Source organism: Capricornis sumatraensis, chromosome 3 (assembly GCF_032405125.1).
Source record: "Capricornis sumatraensis isolate serow.1 chromosome 3, serow.2, whole genome shotgun sequence".
NCBI classification, from domain to species: domain Eukaryota; kingdom Metazoa; phylum Chordata; class Mammalia; order Artiodactyla; family Bovidae; genus Capricornis; species Capricornis sumatraensis.
This window is the reverse complement of record NC_091071.1, coordinates 7,492,785-7,515,483: the sequence shown is the minus strand read 5'-3', so window position 1 is coordinate 7,515,483 and position 22,699 is coordinate 7,492,785. Positions and strand designations below refer to the sequence as shown.

The window sequence follows — 22,699 nt, the reverse complement described above, 5'->3', positions numbered from 1 at the left end:
CGGGATTCTCCAGGCAAGAATACTGGAGAGGGTTGCCATGCCCTCCTCTACGGGATCTTCCCACCCCAGGGATCGAACCCACGTCTCTTATGTCTACCTGCATTGGCAGGTGGGTTCTTTACCGCTAGCACCACCCGGGAAGCCCTGGGAAGTCCTTGACTACCTATTTAAAATTTAACCCCTCCGCGTGTCCTTCCTGTCCCCTTGCCTTGTTTCTTTCCCGTAACACTTATCACCGTCTAAGTGGCCGAGTGATTCATCTATTATTTCCGTTGTCTCCCTCCCCCACTGGAAGTGCGGCTCCTTGTTCGTCCCTGGCTGTAACCCCAGTGCCCAGAGCAGTGGCCCACGGGGAGCCCTCGTTGTGCTATTAGCTGGAGCATCTGGCCTTTTAGCGAAGCACTGTGTCCTCCCCAGAGGACTCGGTGGGAGCCTACACAGGGGTCCTCAGGCTGCAGGGTCTCCCAGGGGGCAGAGGCAGTAGGGGCCTGGCTGGGTCAGCTGGCCTCGGCTGGACCCACTGCCTGGTTCAGGCTCAGGCCTCACCCGGGCTCCTCCAGGCTGTGCCCTGGCGTTGGGCCTGCCTGCAGATCTGCCAGAGTGGAGCCCCAGGGCGACCCTGCACCCTCACCGGTGGGTGTGTACTTGCTGGGAGCCTCCAGTGGGGCGGGGGTACTTCCTCCCTGGCTGGGGCCCTGTCACTCCCAGCATGGTTGCAGACACTCTCAGCAACATCTGAATTCCTTCTTGATGTTATTCACAGAAAAAGCATCACCTGGTGAGACGTCACCTCCAGACTTCTTTGTTCTTACCAACGGTATGGTCATCCCTGCTCCAAATGCTTCCCCTCACTTACACCCTACCCCAGCACCGCGGCTTCCTGCTCCACTGACCCGCCACATCGTCGCCCTGCTTCTGGGTACGTGCTGCCCCTGCATTTGGGTGTCCTTGCTGCCTGTCCATCACAAATGCCTCCTTCCACCTCAAGGCCACACCAGGCTGGAATCTGCTAGCCCTTTTGCAAGTCCTCACCGACGTCGCAACAGTTCTCCCCAGTCCTCTGTGTTCTTATCCTGGCTCCCCGTGTGCGGACCCGCAAAATGCATGCCCCCTCCCCCGCAGAGCCAACATCTAGGGCCGTGGAAGAGATGGCAACACACCCCAAGGCTGCCACATGAAAGCCCTTTAAAACACAAGCTGTGGATGAGTCACACACGTTAATAATATCACTGTGTCACCTTACGCGGTATAAACGTGCCATTCCCCAGTGCATCAAATAAGGTACAGTTTTGTTCAGATCCACTTAACCAGAGAGAAAGGAGAAGAGCTGTGCACAGGGAGGCTGGACACTGCTTGCGTGGGGACAGCGCCCGACTGCAGCCGGCACGTCAAATCCTGCTTGTTTCTCTGCCTCTGGTGCTGGCTGTTTACCGAGACAGGACTTGGAGCTACAAAACCACGTGCAACTGCAGTTCTGGTTAATCAAATCTCACTGCAAGAGCAGGGAGAGCTTCTGGGTAAAAAGACTTTGTGTTAAGTGCTTTTCTTTCTTTCTTTTTTTAACATTTTATATCTTAATTTAAAGGATTTTTTAAAAGTAGGAGTGTACCTAAACTAGCAAACAAAAAATGATTGCACTTAGGTTTTTTCAGTGCCAAACTGGGAGAGCCTTACTGGTTTTATGTAATTTCTCCCGTGGCGGGAGATGGGCAGACATTTGGGGGCAGCTTTGGACACTTCCATATCTGGGTGATGGAGGAGATAGGCTCAGGAGGGCCCAGCTCTGGTGGGAGGCTTTCCCTGCTCCGGGGAAAAGGGAGGGCGCGTTGTGGAGGGTGCATTGAATCTAGTTTAGCTCACACTTCTGTATCACCAGTGGGAACTTCACATTCTGAAACGCACAGATCAAGGCACAATCAACAAATACACTCCTCCCGCACCCAGCAGTCACAGGTTGGGGAGGATGGCGGTTCTCTTCCAACCCTCTAGATCCCGAGACGAGAGACATCCTTGGTCACAAGCCTGTGGACCACCTGGCAGCCCGACTCTGCAGGGCTCTCCTGCCTCCAGCCCCGAGCGCTGGCTGGAGAGGCCCTTTCTCAGGAGCCCGATCCTTCCAGAAGCCCACAAGACGCCGTTCCCTCCTTCCTCCTCTCCCTTACTTGCCCGCACTCACAGAGGCCCTGAGCTTGTCCTTCTCCACATCACAGGGGTTAGGGAACAAAGCAAGAGACCCCCCCACACCTCTCAGACCCGCAGGCTGAGGCTGGGCGGCTGGCCGGGCGCAGGCTGCGGCCATCAGTCAGCCCAGGGCCACACCCAGCATGGTCGACCACCCTTCCTGGTCTCCACAAGCCTGTGAGACGCATGGTGGCGGCCGTTTCACAGACGAGGAAGCTGGTGCTGGGAGGGCCAGGGCTCCAAAGGCGCCAAGAAGCCAGCGGGGACGCAGGGCCTCACGTGTACCCAGAGGGAGACCAGTGGACAGTGGGGCCGGCTGGCCCCCAGGTCCCCCGCACATCCTACCCAGGTTTCTGCAGACACCTGGCCCCGGCGCCACACGCCCAAGGAAGCACTGGAGGACGGCAGTGCTCGAGGTGCCCTTTGGACCCAGAATGGAAAGTGTTTGCTGCTCCTCCTCAGGCCAGAGCCCTTTAAATAAAAACAACCCACACGTTCTTGTGTTTGTATAAAAGATATTTACTTCAATTATCACACCTAGGGTGCTAGTGAATAATAATAATACATGGTGTGAGTTTCATACAGTGATATTGCTTCTCCATATCATATAGGGACCGTTGTACAGTGCTGAGAACAAACATCGTATGGCTAACCAAGGACAGAAGGGACGACGGGTGCCTCCCCCACCCCCATGCCAGGCGGATCAACTTTTGACTTCTTGCGTCGAGAACAAATAGCAAGAAATAAAATGTTACCGGAGATGGGTCACAGCAACACAACAGAGGCTTTTCTCAAAGCTATTTGTACAAAAATGATGCTTTTTTTTTTTTTTTTGGTCAATTGGGTCATTGTGAGGATTAAAAAAAAAAAAGTCCGTGATTGTGAGTATGAACAAACGAGTTCTAAAAACATCTAAGACTTAGTGCGTTACAGAAAATATAAAATACTGCTAAAATGTAAGACACCGCACGACACGGTGCTGGTGGCGGTGGGGGGTGGGGCGCTGAGCTCACTGGGAGGCGTCTGGAAGAGGCCCCCGTGCGGCCGGCCGTCCTGTGCTGTGTCAGTTAGTAGTCTGGGCAGGAGCGTGGCCACCTGCTCTCACGGCAAGTAGTTTATTGCACAATTGCAAAGAGCTAGGTCTTACTCAGTGGAAAGGGACGTGGGGGGACACCGCCTTTACGTTTTGCTTTTCCCCATTTTTATTTTCTAACGAGCTGTCCGCAAATGCTTTCAGAATTTTGGACGAAATCCTCACGTCTCCAAAATGCACAGCATTTTCTGAAAGGTGGGGGTGGGTCTCAGAGGGTGGGACATGAGATGCCCGTTTTCTCTAGGAATGAGGCAGAGAGAGAGAGAGAGAGAGAGAGAGAAATGCATAGACGACTTGGGGGAAATGGAAACCCTTGTAGGGGGAGGGATGGGGCTGTTGTTTCATCAGACGGCTTTCAAAGAGATGAGGACAGAGTCAGGACCCCAGACGATGTCAGAGTGGGGAAAAGCCGTGGGTGACACGGAGAGGGTCGGCAGGCCCTCTGGGAGCCCTACCTCGGGGCGGCAGGCAGCACCCAGCCTCAGCCTCTACCACCCCGATACCCGAGGAGCAAGCCACTGGGTGTCTTGCTGGCTGTGCTTCTAGCCACGGAAAGCTGTGCCCCTGGTCCATGCTTCCTCTGCACTTAACCACAGGAAGGAGGAAAGGGGCTCCCCCCCAGACCCCTGCTCCCCCGGAGTGGGTACTTAAGCCACAGCCGGACAGAAAAACACGGTTGCTCCGCAAGATGGTTTTGACCAACTTTGTAGGCAAGGAAAACAACAACTGTAACAAAAGCCAACGGAAACTTGTCAGCGCAGTGAGCCTTGCCAGAGACCTCTCTCACCCAAAGTCAGGCTCGACCAGGCCTCCGCGCCCGTCCTGCCCCGGGGCTCCTGAACCGTCATGAACCCAGAAGTCTGACCGGAGGCTCTAGGAGGCTTTGGGGGAACCAAGCTTTGCTTTTTCTAAGTCTCCTCTACAGCTCCTCACATAAGCAAACTTCAAACCCCGGCGCTTCCTTAACATTGGGAGATTGTTTTGTTCATCAACTCTCTCGTTTTGAAAAGTGGGACATGATAGAGACCACCAGTTTTTGAGCGGCTACTCTGGAGAGAGACAGCTGATTCAGAGAAACCCCCCTCTGCCCTCCGATCACATCCCCAAGACCCTTTGGGTCTCTGGGGCCGGGGAGGGAGGGAGGCAGAAGACAGCAAAGGGTGGAGTGAAAGTCAGAAGTATTTATGGTAACAACAACGACACAAAATAACAATACACTCCTGATAAGTACTTAAAGGATTAACCTAATAATAAATAGAAGAGAATAGAAATTTTTTTTAAACAATTTTTTTTTTTCTCAAGGAAATATCCTTTTATAATTATCCTCACGCACGCTGCAGGGAGGTGGGGGGGGGGTGTCAGTAGCAGTCGATCCATCTCAACAAGAAAAAGGTGAAGTGCTGGGAGGGACGCCTGTGGCCACACGCTCACTGGGGGGGTTCTTAGCTGCCGAGTCGCAGCCCGCTCCGATTGCTCTGCTGCCCCAGCCAGAGGTTCTGGTGGGTGCCCGTGGGCCCTGCGTCACTAGCATGGCGGGCAGCAAGAGGCAGGCTGAGACGGGGTTGCGGGGCAGGGGCGGGGAGGCAGTGCTGGGGAGGCCCGTTTTCCCTTCCGTTCCCGAACAGAACGGAGCTACAGTGAACACACTCGTCCTGCTCCTCCACAACCTGAATCGTCCTGCTCTAAAGCTTACTTTGAGTTCATTTGGTGTGCAATACGTTCTCTCCTAAAAATGAAGGGAAATGATTTCTATTGCACAGAGCTTTTTACACACAGTCATCTATTTAAGTGCTTTCTGTTTAAAGCAAGCTATGAGAACATGAAAAAGAAAGAAAGAAAAAGAAACGAAAAACGGAGGGGAAAAAAAAAGGGAACCAGAAAACAAAGGAGCCCCGTGCCACTTCAATCCGTCTTGCTGACTGGTATCTGGTTTCACCCACGGAAGTCCCAATGCTTCTGTATATAGTGTGCTTCTGATTACTGTCCACAGGGGTGTAGCCATGACTTTGGAATATAAGGCACCTTTCCTTTCTGTTCACAGAAAGCTTGATACATAGCATACAGCATATTTTGTGGTAGAAATGAGAGAGTCTAAACACTACAGGAATTACAGTAACACAGACTTCACTTCTTTACATTATTGGATAAGCTATAATGATCCAAGAAAAGCAACTCAAAGGTGTTTTAAATGTTTAATAGCAACGATGCGGAAGTGCACATTTATGCCTAGCCTAATGTCTTTCACTAGCCTTTTTTTTAAAAAAAAAAAAGGTTCTTCACCTATGATGCCCAACTTTTAAAGTTAGCATTTTGGAGGAGACTAAGCACTTTGGAAATGTCTCGTTAAAGCTAAATGTCACTTCATCCAAAAATGAAAATGGGGAGTATGCCGCTGACGGCATGGACACAGTCTCTTTGGAGGGGAGGTGGCCATGGACGGGCGGTGGGGCAAGGCCCGGGCAGGCGGGGACAGCTCCCATCACGGGATGACAGTGGGGTGGGGCGGGGCGGGGGTGGGGGAGCTACATTTCCATACTCTTCCCTGACCAAGGATGAGGCTCCCAGGCTGCTGGGGAAGGGCGGGCTCTGGGGCGGGGCTCATTTTATGCTCAGCTCCTTGCTCCCCACACCCTCACCTCTGCTGCCTCCGTCTGCACGCCGCCCCCCCACTGGAGTGTTCTGGCCCCAGCTTTCTGTACACCTCTAAGTGTCTCACAGCCTCGATCTTTTGGGAACTAGGAACTTCCTTTCCCTTCTTTTCCTGGTAGTTTTCATCTACCAAAAGGCAGAACAGAATCCGAATGGGAGTAACATTGTCAAATTGAACCATCCTCTTAGCAAGCAGATGTACTGGTCAGACTGACATTCACTGCACTGGGAAATAGATGCATACTGTGTTGGGAGTCCCAGGCTACCACCTGGCCACTTAGGGCAGGAGCTCTGCCTTTGGGTTCACGAAGGCTCCCCTAACACCATCAAGACGCAAAGAAACGGCAGCACCAGGGAGGGGGGCGGATTTCTAAATGTGAGTTCTTCCCAGTAAGCGTGTCCAAATTCCTTCCATCAAGAGAACACTTTGGCCACCAGACTGGATGGACCCACATCCAACCAGCAGCCCTAGGAGCTGGTTTTCTTCAGCACAGCACGGAAACTGGCCTATTCTTTGGGGAAGAAAGGGTCACATGCCTGAAGACTGGGCATGTGGGTTGGGGAAGGCCAAATCCTTTCCTGTCCTTGGGATCCTTCCCACGGAGACCTCACAGAAGGGCTGAGATTATAACTTCCTGGTGCCAGAGACAACAGAGCTCCCCAGTGCCAGGTGGGAATCCTGGGGAAGTGTCCTCACGTGGCCATGGAGCGGCAGCCTGGGGCGAGGGAAGTGGCTCTGACCGATCTTAACAGCTGAGCGGGAATGGGCAGAGTGCGCAGGCGGGCCAGAGAGAAGGCCCTGTGGGGCCCAAGGCCACCCATGCCTGCAGAGGAAACAGCTGTGAGCACTTCAGGAGCAGGTGGAGGCCAAGAGGAGGATCCCTGCGCCTTGCAGAGCACAGCTGTCTGTCTGGGTTGTGCTCACAAGAGGGAAGCCGCCTGCCCACCAGGCCGAGCTATACTCATGGATGCCACGCTTCTGGGTTTTCTCTTCCCGGATCCCACTTGCCTCGCGGTTCTGAGGGGTGCGGGGGGAGGTCCAGTGGGAGCATGGTTAGTGAGGTAGAAGGGGACAAATGAGTATGATGACACGGGGGTGGGGGAGGACATTCAGGGAGGGAGCCAACTTGCAGCCTGACAGGGAGCGGCTGCCCGCCCACTGCGGTCACCAGGACCCGGCCTGGCTCCATCTCCCCTGAGCAGCTGGCTTACTGGCTTCAGAGGGGAGCGGCCCGGGATGGCTCAGGGCAGACTCTGGTTTTTGTAGGCCTGTCGAGAGGCGTCTGCTGTGGTGCATTTAAGGCAAAGGCTGTTGTCCCCCAGCTCAAGATCTAGGAAATCACCAACACTGTTTCACTGTGTGCTCAGCCCAGAAGGACGGGAGTGTTGCTCCCGCTGGCTCCTCTGCTGTTTTCAGGGAGGTCTGTTTTCCTACCATCAGAGGAATGAAGAACATTGCATAGAAAGTCAACAGAGTTCAACGATCGCCCGTGCACGACAGGACACGAGTTCAGGGAGAACGAAGAAATCCAGGCCAACTTTAGGCGAGAAGGCACCTGCCTGTGGACAGAGCTGTCCCGCGACTCTCGTCCCAACCTCTTAGGGCACGACTGCTGGGTGATCTTAGGGCCGGTAGCAGAGGCCAGAGCTTGCGTACAACCTGCCCTCTGCTTGGTCTGCTCATGGGGCTGTGGCGGTCCTGGGTATGGAGGCATTCGGGTGTCTCCTTCCTCCTCGGGCTGAGGGCAGCTGGGGAGAGTCTCTCACAGCCAGAGGGAGCACAGAGGAACACTTCACCCAAAGCTCTGTTGCACTCTGGGTCTGGACCACCAACCAGCACACCTGGCTTTTAGGGAGACACAAAGAGGCCCATAGGAGGAAGAGAGATGAACAGGGAGGCATTTGTGCTTTGGACGTACAGGGAAACTGTCCCAGGGAGGCTGTGAACTCTCATCTTTCCACCTTGGTCACTGGCCTAGACAGAGTGTCATGACTTGAGAGTAGCCGTACAGTCAGGATCCTGGCAGATCCTGGAGATTCCTCCGCAGTCTCCTGACCACAAGCTACCTTGTGTCGCGCTGTCCTTCGGGCAGGTAAACTCCGAGGAAAACTGAGTTGGAGTTAGATGGCTGTGGCAATCTTTCCTAAAGAAGGGCGACCTGCTAGACAGAGATCACAAGCCTCATCCAGAAGTTCAAGGGAAGAGGCCTCGTCTGGGAGCCAGGAGGCGGGAGTGAAGCCACGCCCCTTCTACCTCAGACACCCAAGAGAATGTGGGCAGGAACCAAAGGTCAAGAGGCTGAACTTGGACACTGCATGCGGAGCCTCCACTTAGCCAGCTAAGTAATGGCAAAAACCTTAAGTTATGAACACTGCCTCCAATTAACAAAAAGAAGCCATTTAAAATGGTATAATGGAGCTTGTAATTAAGTGTTAGTGTTTTCTACGGAACCGTGTTCCCCAGGGGAGAGGTACAAACCAGCTTTTTAGACTGATGGAGCGAGCGGAAAGGGGAAGAGGTCGGCTGCCTGTGGGAGCTGCTGCTTGGAACGCCAGCCAGCGGAAGGTAAAGCCCACGGAGGGGATGCTGTTCAAGGCACTTGAATATTGCTTATCAAGATGAAAGATCAACCCTTGGACTCAAGACTGAGGGGCACAAAGAGGAGGGGGACACCCCACCCCAGGTTTCTGTTATTTAGTGGCAGCTCTTGTAAGTATTACAGTGACAGCTTAAACACAAGAGATCTAGGATTAGGATCGCAATTAAAAAAAAAAAATAAATAGAGAAAGAATACAAATACGGAACTGCAAGCAAAATTTAACCAACTGATTGTATCGAGCACCCAGATGTAAGTCTGGCAAAAAAAGACAGAATGAAAATCAACAATAACCTAGTTTTAAAAATGAAACAAAACCAACAAAAAAGACTAAATTGCCTGGAAGAGCCAAAGTGGCTGTTTTAGACGTTACTATTTGGCCATGAGGATGGACAGATTTATACTTTTTATCAGTTTCCTCGATTTAACACCTTAGTAAATAACAGTCATGCCTTTAAAGCGAAAACACTACCCTGGCGTTCCCTGTTAACGCCCTGCTTTTCGTTCTACTGAAAGTCGGGTATTTGGAGACTCATCACGTGATGACAAAACTCCTCCTTGAGGTTTTTGTGGAGAGGACACCACAGTACCGTCAGGGGCTCTGCTACTCACTGTCCTGAGGGTCACGGATGCAAACGCCCTCTTCTCAGTGCACCTGGATTCAGCCAGATGGGAATCCACTTTCCCCTTAAGCTCCTCTGTGTTGAATTCTCTGCTCACTGAACCAGATTTCAAATTCAGAATGATATGAAACCATCAAAAGACAAACGGCCTGCCTCCCAGCCTCCTAGAGCCTTCTGCAAACTTCTTCTTCATGAAAAGGCATTGTCTTTAGTGTAGTGACTCTTAAATTTGTGAAAACTTGAAATAAGTGCTGCAGTTGCAGGTTAAAAGACTGTAAATGAAATACATAATTTCTAAAACGTCATGCAAGAAATGTGGTTTCACATCTTACAGTCAAAGTCCTACAAGTTAATTAATACAAGCACACTGAGGTGTAATAGCGGGAGCATACCTTTAAAATTAGAACTCCCTCCCACCCCCCCAAATCAAAAAAAAGGTAATATTAATTAAACTTAAGAAATAATGAATGCACCATTAAAATGTCATCCAAAGATGTTGACCTAAGACAAAGGTTTCAATGATACACAATACGGTCAAAAAGGTTTCAATCAGTAATATACAGTATGACAGCTACATCTTGTAAATTATACCCAATACTGCCGGCAGTCTATCCCTCTAAAGAATATTTGCCCCTTTCATCCCTTCCTAACAATCAGATAATAAAATACAGCACCTATAAATAAGCAAAAAAAAATATATATATATACCGAAATCATCTATTGTTAGTTTAAAGATATGGCAATAAAGGAGTCTAAATTAGCAAACTTGTAGAAGCCATAACTGATAAAACAGCTTATTGAAAAAAGGTGGCAGTAATGCACTCTATGTGTGCACAGGTACTTAAGAAAATACACAGACGTATAAAATTGCACACACGCACACACGCACACTTTCATCCACCTCTGTTCTCACGCATATACACATAGACGACAGGAGGAATCAGAGACAAGTTAGACTTTTGATTTGTACTTAGACTGCCCTAAACTGTGCATAAAAAGAACGTTCCAAGAGGCAAAATGAATGGAGGGCCAATGATCTGGTCTGGAAGTGAAGAGCATCAGCGTTTTGGTGTGAGACTACGGGGGTGGGAGCCGAGCCCAGACTGCCACGTTCTCTCTTCTGCAGGGAAGGAAGGAGGCTTCCCACGACGTCAACAGTCATCAGTGCTTGTGGTGGGAAGAAAGGGAGAGATAGAGAGACAGAGAGAGAGTTATGCGCGTGCTTGGGTGCACGCAGGAACCCTGCCCAGGCCCAGGGAGTGGCGTCCCCTGGTGGGGCTCAGTCCATCAGGCGCCCGGGAGAGTGGTGTGAGGTGTGGTGCCTTCTGTGTCATGGAAAGACTGCTGCCTACGAGGGGCGAGGGGCCCCGAGGGGCCCCAGATATGCCTGCGGCGACCTTCGAGGCCTACACTTTCCTCCTTCCTTTCAACGCTCGCACATGTGCAAGACGCACTAACACAGACATAAGACACCATAAATTAAACAAAATGAACGGGTACATGCTACAGTTCTAACTTGTCTCCTACACCTCCAAGATATGAGGTCTGATCAGCGTGCTCTGCGGTTAGAGGTTAAAAAGCAGATTATAAAATACCTAGATTCGGATCTTTTCTTTTTGTCCTGATTTGGCCTAGAATGGAGTGTATTAAACAAACTCTGGTCAGCAAAAGCCCAGAGTCAGTTAAAGCTATGGATCAATGTGCACTACATGTCAGGATTCTATTCACGTACAAGAAAACACTACGTCAGCTACCACAAAATCAGATATTTTCCTGATGTGACTTTTTTTGTTAAAAAATATGTGGAGTAAATGTGTTTTACTTTAATTCAAAGTTTCAAAGGAGAAGATTCTTTACTTGAAAATATTTAGGAATCCAAACTAGTGTGTTTAGAGTCGGTTTGACTGTGCAATCTCTTAGTGGCAACTGAACAGCTACAAAAACTTTCTTTTTTAAATTTTTTTTCTGAAAAATCCCCCCTCCCCTTTTTTCCTGGTTTAAGAAGATAATAGTGTATTATCGCTCTGAAGCCATTAGATGGCAGATAAAAAGCCCCCTTTTAATATGTGGGTTTGATTTTTTTTTTTTTTTAAAGCCCACACGAAAAGAGGAGGGCGCAAGGCAAAGCTGTAAGAGTTATTCCAGAACCTGTGGAAATCACTTAGGGCAATAAAAAAAACACTTCAGGGTACAAAAAAGCTCGACTACACATTTCCGTTTTCTTCCTTGAAAACACGACATAGATTGGGCTTAATGCTCCTTTTGATTTCTATATGCACCTTGGCCTATGGCGATTTTGCCCTGTGGCCCGCAGGGCGGTTAAGTGCGCAACACGGTCCCGGCCGCGGAGTCGGCGCCCGCCCCTCTGCCCGGCCCGGTTCGACCCAGCTCGGCCACACTCGGTTCGACTCGGCCCAGCTCGGCCAGACTCGGCCCGGCCCGGTCAGGCTTGGCCCGGCCCGGCCAGACTCGGCCCGGCGCGGCGCGCCAGGCGGGCGGGCGGCGCCCTCTCAGAACTCCCATTCGATGGGCTCCTCGCGGCTGGCAGCCTTCTCCAGGCGGTGGATTATGCTGTTCAAGTTCGCGGCCTTCTTCTTCCTCAAGGGGTTGTCTCGCGAGTCCCTGGCGCCCACCGCCTCCGGGAGGCCGAAGAGGCTCTGCAGCGAGCTGGGCCGGCGGACGGCCGCGGGCGCGCTGGTGCTTGGCAAAGCGGAACTCCTGTCGGCGCCGTCCCGGGCCCGGCAGGGGCCCTCGCCCGGCGGGGCGGCTGAGGTAGCGGCGTCCTCCCCGGCCGCGGGCGCAGCGGCGGCGGCGGCGGCGGGGTTTGGCACGGGCCCCGGGCCGTCCGCGGGATCCTCGGGTGGCGGCGGCGGCGGCGGCGCCCGGGGCCGGCCCTCGTCGGCGGCGGCGGCGGCGGCGGCGTCCGGGACCGGGGTCCCCGAGGGCGGCGGCTCTGCCTTCTCCGCCGGCCGCGGCGCCTCCTCCCGCTCCTCCGGGGCCGCGGCCGTCTCGGCCGGCCCTCCCTGAGACTTGGCGGCGGCCGCGGGGCCGCCCGACTCTTCGGCGTCCGCGGCGCCCGGGCCCTCGGAGGCCTCCACGCCGTCGCAGCTGTCGCCCTCTGAGCTGGGTGCGGCCCGGCCGCTCCGGGCCGACGGCGAATCGCTGGCCCCGGCCTGGCCCTGGCTCCCGGCCTGAATCTCCTCAATGAACAGTTCTCTGCGGATCCGAGACCTACGAGACACAAGCAGTGGGGGCGCCGTCAGGGAACCTCTGTGCATGGGTGCCCCGTGTCCTTTCCCTCGCGGCCCAGGCCTCTTGCCATCTCCGTCCACTGCCCGACATCTCACTCCCACCGGCCTGACAGCCGCTCAGGCTCCTGCGGCCCCCAGAGTGGAGCCCCTCTTTACAGCCACCCCATTCTCCCCAGGCAGGAGCCAGCAACCCTCCCAGCTTAAAGTTTCCCAGGCCTGGGGCCTCTGAGTAACCTGTCCTTTGGTTGGAATTCTAGTCCCCTCTTCACTAGGATGGCCCGCCAACATTAGTGGCATGGCAAGGCCCCATTCTTTGCATACCCACACCTAGCACTGGTGCTTGGTGTACAGCCATAAGGCCAAATGAATTCATACAAGGAGATAAAGTATGAATGGTAACCATCGCCTCCCCCTCTGGACTTCCTGAGAGAGAACCAATTATTAGATAGTGCCCAAAGTGAAAATCTTCAGTGTCCAGCTCTGAGCCACAGGTCAGAGTCTCTGGTCAAGGTTGAGGTGGGATTCTATCAATTTGTGTGATTAAATTTCAACTAATTCCATCCTCTAAAAGATGACCAAGGATGGGTAACTTTTGACCAATCAGGAGGGAGGCCAAATATGTGCTCCAACACATCCACCATGTTTTAATTAAGCTGAGTTCAGCCTACAAGTTCAGACTTCCCCGGTGGCTCAGATGGTAAAGTGTCTGCCTACAACGCGGGAGACCTGGGTTCGAACCCTGGGTTGGGAAGATCTCCTGGAGAAGGATATGGCAACCCACTCCAGCATTCTTGCCTGGAAAATCCCATGGACGGAGGAACCTGGTGGGCTACAGTCCATGGGGTCGCAAAGAGTCGGACACGACTGAGCGAACTTTACTTTACTTTACAGCCTACAATGGAAAGTGTGCTTCACTACTTTGTCAGGTCCGAAGGAAACAGCTACAGAAGGGCCCAGCCCTTCCCTGTTTTGGAGCCCTTGGTGATGTCATGAAAGGGCTTTTGTTAAATCTTTTGTTTTGTGTCAGAATTTCTCTTCCTATCGTGCTCACAGTACTGGGTTCGATCAGAAGTCTCTCCAGGTGTTTCTTCCTAAAAACCTCTGATCACAAGCCAATTGTCAGTGGAAAAGCATCTTCAGGGAAATTAGCACCAAGTCCAGTGTCTTACAGAAACTGGGCCTGCAGAAAGCCCTGGGGTCAGGCATGCGTGAAGATATTTTCTGCAGTGTGTATAACTCAATAAAGGTGACATTTTTTGAGAACCCATGGTATGCCAGGTCCTGTGCTGGATGTAGGGAGGTTGGAGCCAGGGAGAATTCGGCTATAGTTTAGTCCAGTATATCACAAGTCAGGTTATGGTTATCTGCTACACAATTTTTTGCTCCATACAAAGGGTGAACTTTGACCCTTGTCCTGAAGATGATCCCTGAGCCAAAGCTGCAGAGGGAGGTCCTGAAGTCCCCCTAGAAGTTCCCAGGAGGTAATGGAAGACTTTCCTCCTTCCTGGGGGTTACTTTGGGAGCCTGTGAAATGGTAATTCCCATCAACAGATCCCTGGGCACTTTGCTAGGAGGATGAACCTGCACTTTGCTGGACTTCAAGCGCTTTAACAGCTAAAAAATACTCACTAGGGTGAACACTCAATCCCATTCCACCCTGGGTGGGGAAGGCTAGATGGGCAGCTAAGGGTTTGGTCTTATCCAGGCCACAGGTCCATCATGGACTAACTGGAAGTCCCAGGGGCAGCCTGGCCCAAAATGGAGCATAGGCTTTTTGGAACCAGGCAAACCTGGGTTTGAAATCTGGCTTGTCATTACTAGCTACAAAACTTGGACAAATTCCTTAAGCTCTCTGTGCTTCAGTTTTCTTATCAGAAAAGTATGGAGAATAGTGTCTTCCTTGCAGAGATGTTATTACTAAATGTTGGGTTTTTTGGTTGTCGTTTTTTCTTTTTGGTTATGCCGCACGGCATGTGGGATCTTAGTTTCCCAATCAGGGACAGAACCCAAGCCCCCTTGCAGTGGCAGGATCAGGTCTTAACCACTAGATCACCATGATGAAATATTAAATACAGGACACAAAGTAGACCAAATAAAAAGGAACTATTTTTCTGTTTTTACCACCCAGCTGCCTTCTGAATGACAAAGTCCTTGTTATAAGTGCTAAGGCTGAGACAGAAGGGCCGAGGGACCGGGAGAGACAACTTTATGTCCAAGACCTGGGATCGAGGCTGTGACCCTCACTGGCTAGAATGACATGTATGATGTTTAAACATTTACATGTATGATGTGTAAAATGGGGCTGGCAGCTCTGAATTTGACTGCAGGTGGGAGGAAATATGAAATAACATCTATAAAGTTCTTGGCTCAGGGACTGGCACATGTTATGTGCTTAGCAGATAAGAGGCATCACCCTTCTCAGCCTAGACTAGACCCTGAGTCCCTGAGGAAGATTATCTTTTGGTCTAGAAAGACCAGGTCCCAGAAGCAAATCTGGTTCTCAGACAAGTCATGCAAGGCTGAGAGGATGCTGTGGCTTTTAGGGCTTGGAAGAGTTTCTGCTGGGTAGACCTGTTCTCCAGGAGACCAGGTGTCCTGGGCTATGTTGTTCTGGTGTTCCTGGGTAAACGGTCACCTTAGAATGCTTCTGATGGCCTTAGAGAAAAGAAGAGGAAGTAAAGTTTTGTTTATTTTTTGATGGGGGTAAAAATCAACCCCAAGCATTTACTCCCTAAGGGTTCGAGTGGTGCAGAAGAAATGAAATCAACTTCTGTTTAACTCCTGCGGAAAGAACCTAAGAAACTGCCTTTTTGATCACAGGTCCTTAAAAATTGGTGTATTATTTCTCTAGGATAAAAATCTCAAAAGTGAGATGGCTGGGCCAAAAGATCTGTGCTTATTTAATTTTAATAGAAACTGTAAAATTACTTTCTAAATTATTAGTAATAATCCACTCCCCTACAAATACTATATTTCTGCCACTTTTCTGCATCTTCACCAGATACTAGGACACTTTCAAAGATTTGCCAAGTGGTAACAAAAAAGTAGAATGTTGTTTTTATTTTAGATTTCTAAACTATTAATCTAATTGATCAATTTTTCATATATTAGCAGTGGCTGTCTGTTTTCCTGTGAAATGCCTATTCATATTCTTTACTAATTGTTCAGTAGGATTTTAAAAATCAATTCCTATAAAAATGGACATAGGAACACTTTATTACATGTATTGTAAAATATTCACTTTTTCCCAGTCTGCTGTGTTTGTTTTGGGACTTTGTGATATCTTTAATCCTGTCATTTTCTGCTCTCATATAGTCAAATATAGCTATTTTTACTAGATGGTTTTAGGTTTTCCTATATTTCTAATCTTTATAAAAAAATCCTTACTACCAAGTAATAAAAATATCTTGAAAAAAAAAAGAAGGGATTTCCCTGGTGCTCCAGTGGTTAAGAATCTGCCTGCCAAAGCAGGTGGACACAGGTTTGATCCCTGGTCCAAGAACTAAGATCTCATATGCTGTAGGGCAACCAGCCCCCTATGCTACAACTACTGAAGCCCAGGCGCACTAGAGACCACACCCCACAACTAGAGAAAGCTCACAGACAGCAACAAAGAGCCTGCTCACTACAACGAAGGCCCAGCCCAGCCCCAAACAAATAAACAATAAAAAAAAAGAGAAAGAAACGGCTTTCTTGTTTAGGAATTAAATACATTCAGCCCCTGTGTGCTGAGTGCTGCTGTATGCTCATCCTTACGTGGAGTGCTATGGGACCTACCAGGGGAGCTGGTCTGTCCTGAGCATTTAAGGGGAGAGCTGAAGCCGTGGAGAGAACGCCGGCTCAGCTGGAATCTTTGCACTTTTCCTTTGGGTGGCCTTAGGTGAGGGACTTCCATTCTTTGGGCTTTATGCCACTCCTAGTGACCTATGCCACTTTTTACCAACCTGTTCTGTGACTTATAAAATTCTTCTCTAGTTCAGTTCTTTCAACACCCTACACACATCATACCTCTTCTAGGATATTTATCCAGATTTCTGCAGCTGAGACTGATCTCTGCCCTTGGTTCTACCACTTGACTTACCAGCCTGCTTTGTTGTGGAGTGTATTTGACAGCATTTATTGAGCATCCATCTACTCTAGGTCTGGATCTGAGCTCATGACTACGCTTTGAGGTTCCATGGCTCTTCTTCCCATCTCCGCCTTCTCTATAGTTGGATTTGTTTAAATGCTCAAATCAGGCATCTCCACAATGACCAGCTGACCATCATGTGATGGCATTTCCATAGGGGTCAGGAGGCCAGCTGGGAAACCTGGAGAGTGTGTGCCCTGGCCAGGAGGCAGCGACTGCCTCTCAACTGAGGCCTGCAGGGAGATCTGGGGAAAAGGTGACTCCCAGCAGGGCGGGGATGCTTTGTATGACTGACAGCTCCTTTACCCAGATTTTCAGCAATCTACAGCTTCATGCCCCTCCTGTCCAGGGTTAGGATACTTCATTAAATTGGATGTGACTTGAAGAAGACTCGAAAGTGCACATTCAAATGCACCTCTGTGTCTGGAAAGTGAAAACAGGATTGCATAACACCTGGCAAGGAGAGGCTCTGGGGAACCTCTGCCCACGTTTCCATTCACTCGCCTTCACTGTACTTGTTCACTGCTCTTGAAGTTTCCTTCCGTGTAGAGGGAGCGCCACTCTTGTAACTGCTGACCTCGCTCTGCCTCTGGTTTTATCTGATCGGTAAATTTAGGAGTGAATAAGCTGGTTGTGCTCAGCTCATGTACTTTCTTTGTCTTCTTGGGAGCTAGCCCACACATGGTGAGGCCTGCCTGGGGCCAGTGCTGCCTTGATGGATAAACTGGCCTGGTTTTAAGAGTCAGGTAGCAGGTCTATCGGGCTTCCCTGGTGGCTCAGTGGTAAAGAATCTGCCTGCAATGCAGGAGACCCGGGTTCAATCCCTGGGTTGGGAAGATCCCCTTGGGGAGAACATGGCAACCTATTCCAGTACTCTTGGGAGAGTCCCATGGACAGAGGCGCCTGGCAGGGTATAGTCAGTGGGGTCGCACAGAGTCAGACACGACTGAACTGACTAAGCAGTGGCAGCAGTAGCTCTATTTGGCTCTCACACATAGCCTTCATTGGTGATAAAGGTATTATTTTGGCTCCCATCTAATATTTAAGCATTTTCCAGTTTGTTCAGAACCTGGAAGTTTCGCTGGGCCCTATCAGAAATTCCAGCAGAGCCTATCTGATAAGGCAGGGCCCACTTTGAGACACAACTCCTCCCTCTAGCCCCTGGCTGTCTGCGATCGTCTGTTGCCTGCTGCTTACCGACACTGGCTCTCCACGAGCACCTGTCACCTTGGTATCACCAGGAGCACCTATCCCGTTCTGCTGAGCCAGAGAGAAAATGATGTTCTGACAGGAACCAGCGATTGAGATGGCCATGTACACGGCATTCAATGGGCCTGATTCTCCATCAGACCACTGAGAAGTCTCTGTTCCTAGCAGCAGGGAGTCTTGGTTATATGGGAGATCAACAATTCATTACCTGTCAGTGGATTTCCACTATCAAATCCAAACATTTTATCCGGTCCCCTTTTCTGCAGGAGTATGCTGGGCCCTTCCCTGCTCAGGTAAGTTAGTTAACCCCTCTGAGCTTTATGTTCTCATCCATAAAATGTGGTCAGGACTGTATCTTATATAGTTGTGAGGATCAAGTGATACAGTGCTAGTTAAAACCCGTAGCTCAGTGTCTGTGGACCTAGTAGATGATCAATAAATCTTCAAGAACTCATGACTTTCCCAAGAGAAAGGGTCTTACACTATTTCATTTATTTAATTACAAAATGAATCAAACTAATTTGGAAAACACCACTAGAAAAGACCTTGAGAAAGCATAAGAAAATCACTAGATACACGCTCACTATTGTGGAACCAAGAATGACTACACTCTCCCCTTTTCTTTCAACTTTTTTTTTTTTTTTTTGGTCATGCTGCATAACATGTGGGATCTTAGTTCCCCAACCAGGAATTGAACCTGCACTCCCTGCACTGAAAGCACAGAGTCTTAACCACTGGACCGCCAGGGAAGTCCCATACACTCTACCTTTTAACTGATGGCACTCAGAGGAGACTTTTTCTGGTTACAGAAGACATGGATTGTCTCTACCTGTACGACTCTCTATCTTTGGGAGTTTAAAAGGCCAATACAAAGAAAAAGCCACCTAACTGACTGAATAGCAAGTCCTCAGCCCCCAGAATGCCCTCCCATGCACAGTGAATGGCTGGTCTCTTCCTGAGGGCTGGACGTGCATTCCTGCAGAGCTGTGACTGACTGGGCTGAGAGCAGGACCGTACCTGTAATTGTGGAACCAGTTGATGACAGTGCTGGTTTTCAAGTTGAGCTGGGTGGCGAGTTCTTCGATGGTTTTTGGTGATGGGTATGGCTTTTGCTGATATGCTCTTTTCAGAGCTTCTTTCTCTTCGGGGGCCAGCACTACTCGGGGTTTCTTCAGCTGGTGCTGGGGCTGGGGGCTGGCGCCCTGGCTGTAGTCGATGCCAACGGACGGGGGCTCGCAGGGCTGGCTGTCGCTGACCGAGCTGTGCCGCCGCTTCATGTAGGCTGAGGGAGGGAGAGACGTCAGACTGAGGGGCGGGCCCAGCGGGGAGACCCGCCCAGGCTGCCCAACACCCCAGCTCCACGGCACACCATCCACTCCCGGCTACTTCTGCATGGGTCGCGGCAGCTCCCTGCTCTTCTGAGAGCATCTCAAAACACTTGGACTAGAACCGTTCTGAAACCCAACACACACTCATCAAGGACCTGCTCTGCTGTAACGGGAGGTCCCTGTGTGTCCCTGCGTGACTCATGGTTCAGTGGGGACACCGAGAGCTATACAGAGAGTTGACCCCAGCGGGGTGTGATGAGGGAGGGCACACAGGCACCCCATGGAGGGGGGCTCTGAGGGGGAGTACTCAGCCCTGCCTGGGGAGGGCACGGGGGAGGCAACCAGGGGACATGATGTTTGAATTGCATCTTGAAGGACAAAGAGGGATTAAGCAGAAAAAAACTGGCAGTGAGATAGCAGACAGCAGGAGGCCACTCCAGAAAGCAGGAATAGTGTGTGCAGAGACACAGGTAGGAAACAGGACGGTCAGAGTGTGTCGTGTGGGTGCATGTGGGGGAGGGGGGGTGGAGATGCTGGACCTAAAGCTGGAGAGATGGGGCGCCAGGGGAGGCTCCAAGTTTGGACTTTATCTTGAAAGCAGGGGGAAGAGACACAAAGATTCAATAAAGGGAATGAAGTGATGAGCTCTCTGTTTCTGAAAGGCTGCCCTGGCAGTGGCTTGGAGGATGGACGGAGAGGGAAGGACTGGAGGGAAGATGCTCAGTGGGGAGGGAAGGAGGCTAGAGATGTAGACAAAGGCAATGGTGACGGGGCTGGAGAAAAGCACACGGATGGTTTCACTGTGAGGGGCAGAACTGATGGGGCTTGGGGACCGACTCAGTGAGGGACCGGAGCAGACGGAGCTGGGGACAGCTCCCTGGCCTCAGGCCTGGGAGGTGAAGGGGGCGCTGGTGTCTCTGGACTGGGTACCATGGGAGGAACAGATTAACAGGAGAAGATGAGGGGTCATCTTGGAAACGTGGAGTCTGAGGGCTCTCTGGGTCATCCACAACGAGATGGTCTGTAGCAGTTAGAAAGACAGGTGTGAAGCTCAGAAGAATGGTCTAAGCCAGAGAGAGGAACCTGGGACCACTAGAATAGAACTTGTAGCAAAGTCAGTGACCCTGAGGAACTGACGGACAGAGAAGGGCAGAGAAGGAATCCTGGAAACACTCATATGCAGAGGATAAGCAGGAAGCAGCGGCCGTGAAGGACGCAGAGGGACGGGAGGCCAACCAGGAGATGGTGGTGAGGAAGAGACGAGTGGGGAGGGGGGTCCCCGAGTCAGTGCTACAGAAGCAAAATCCGACACGGATCCAGGATGTCCTGGTGCTAGTGATTAGGGCGAAAGTGGAGACCGTGGTGAGCAGATAGAGCGGAGTTGTGAGAGAAGCCAGACTGCAGCGGGCCTAACAGTGAGCAGGAGGTGAGAGAACGGAGGCAGTGGGCAGGAGTCACTATTCTAAGAAGCCGGACTGTAAAGGAGGAGTGAGACATGGGACGGCTTCTAGAAGGGAAGTCCAGGGTTGACGGTGGGCCTTTAAAGACGAGAGGGAGCTGAGAGGCGGGGAGACAGAGAGCTGGTGTTCCAGGTGGGGTGTGTGAGATGGGCCAGGAGCGGGCGGGAGGGAGGGAGGGAAATGGGGGTGGACACCCAAACACTCTTATAGGGACTGAGGTGGGGAGGGTTGATGGCCTTGGTTTTCTTCATGAAGTACGAAGGCAGGAGGAAAGGCAGCTCTGAAGAGCTGGGAACAGAGTCTTGGAGAGAGGCAGGTGGGAGGCGGTGGTGGGGGGTGGAGGGGAGGGATGGTGGGGGCGGGGGGAAGCACAGAGGACCCTGCTGAAACGGGAGAAATGGATCTGAGGTGGCACCAACCCTTGTGGGGCCCAGGTGCCAAGGATGATTCTGTGTGAAGACGGGCAGGACGCTGCCCCCAGGCCGGGGTTTGCAGAAGGGTGAAGAGTGGAGAGTTGTGTGATAGAGCGCTGCAGCCAGTGGGGCTCAGGGGGTCTGGGGAAGGAGAGAGAGCAGGAGAGGGTGTGCTGCTCAGGGGGAGCCTGGGAGGGGCTATCCCAGCTCGGGAGGCCGTCTGGGGCCACTGGGATGAACAGACAAATGTGGAAAGATGGACGGATCAGTGAGGAGGCACCTGAATTTAAGCTTTGAGAGACAGAGCAGTTATGGGTGATGATGAAATTTGGGGAACTGAGGGCTGAGGGGGTCAAACTCCTTGCGGCTTGGGTGCTGGACAGGTCAGAGGGGTCATAACACTCCCCTGGATGAGGCAGCACATGGGCTTGGAGGAAAGCAGTGATCCATGGGCCACAGTCTTGAAAAAATGTAGGGAGTGAGCGAGAAGTTGGGGGACGGAGAAGAGAAGGAGCTTTGAGAAAGCCTGTAGGACTTTCAGATCTTGGAGGAGGTGGGGCCTGATCCAGGAATGGAGGAGTGGCTGGAGCAGAGCTCAGGACCTCTCAGCCTGCCCCAGAAGGCACAGCGGCTGGGGGAAGGTGAGGGGTGGACATACGCTGTTCATGTCTTCACTGTGGAGTAAGGGTTAGGAGCAGCGGTGTGGAGCTGGCTAAGAGCAGGCTCAGGGACTCGGGTGCGACTGTCACCTGAGGGTGTGCAGAGTGGGCTGCAAGGCAAATGGGGTGACGCCTGGGTTCTGAGTTATCTGCTGTACCAGGGCTGTCTGTGCTTCGTCTGCTCCTCTCTGAGGTTATATGGTGTTAATCACTATGCTTTAGGTTAAGAACTGTTTGGATTTCTTGATCCAATGAATCCTCCACAGAGGTCATTCTAGTGAATTTGGAATATGGTCTGAAAACTCCTTAGTGTTCGTGTTAGTGTTAGTCGCTCAGTCGTGCCCGACTCTGCGACCCCATGGACTGCAGTCCACCAGGCTCCTCTGTCCATGAGATTTTCCAGGCAAGGATACTGGAGTGGGTTGCCATTTCCTTAAACTGATGGGATATGAGTGTGTGTGTGTGCATGCGCTGTTACGTCCGAGTTTGGGACCCCGTGGACTGCAGCCCGCCAGGCTCCTCTGTTCATGGGATTTTCCAGGCAAGAATAATGGAGTGGGTTGCTATTTCCTTCTCCAGGGGATCTTCCCAACCCAGGGATCGAATCCAAGTCTCCTGCATTGGCAGGCGGGTTCTTTACCACTAGTGTAACCTGGGAAGTCCCAATGGAATATGAAAAAGTGTTATTAAATTGAGACCGCATGGAGTGGTCTGGAGAGCAGTGTCTGTCAGCAGCAGCAGCAGCAGCATCAGCGGCTAACATCTGTCACCTACTCTTCATAGTTATGCTATGGGAGAGAGACCAGTGACATCCCTGTTTACAGATGGGAAAGCTGAAGCCTAGAGAAGTTCAGTGATTTGCCGGAGGTCACATGGCTAGTAAGTGTCAGAACTGAGGTTGACCTAAGTCTGTTCTGGGCAGCCCTGTGCCTGTCCCACCTGGCCAGATGGTGGCTAGAGCCCCCACCCCCTGGTCAGGGTGCAGGAGCAGGGCTGGGCTGCGTCCACGGGCGCCACAGGAAGCCTGGGAGCTTCAGCAGCACTGACACTCAGGTCTGAAGGGTCACAGAGGACTGTCAGGGCCCCTCAGTAGCCTTCAGGGAGGGC

General features: G+C 51.5%; 1 protein-coding gene across 6 annotated transcripts in view; it reads right to left on the bottom strand.

The window, feature by feature from the left end:
- CUX1 (cut like homeobox 1) overlaps positions 1 to 22,699 on the bottom strand; it is a 349,582-nt gene that overhangs the window by 13,869 nt on the left and 313,014 nt on the right. The window contains exons 23-24 of one of the 6 annotated variants that reach the window (XM_068968696.1): positions 18,750 to 19,014; positions 11,654 to 12,374 (exon numbers count right to left, since the gene is read on the bottom strand). The exons of the other annotated variants lie outside the window; for them this stretch is intronic. Of the exons in view, the coding sequence (XP_068824797.1) occupies positions 11,654 to 12,374; positions 18,750 to 19,014 (986 nt within the window). Of the gene's footprint in view, positions 1 to 11,653; positions 12,375 to 18,749; positions 19,015 to 22,699 lie in introns of those variants that run through there. 6 annotated transcript variants of the gene reach the window in all.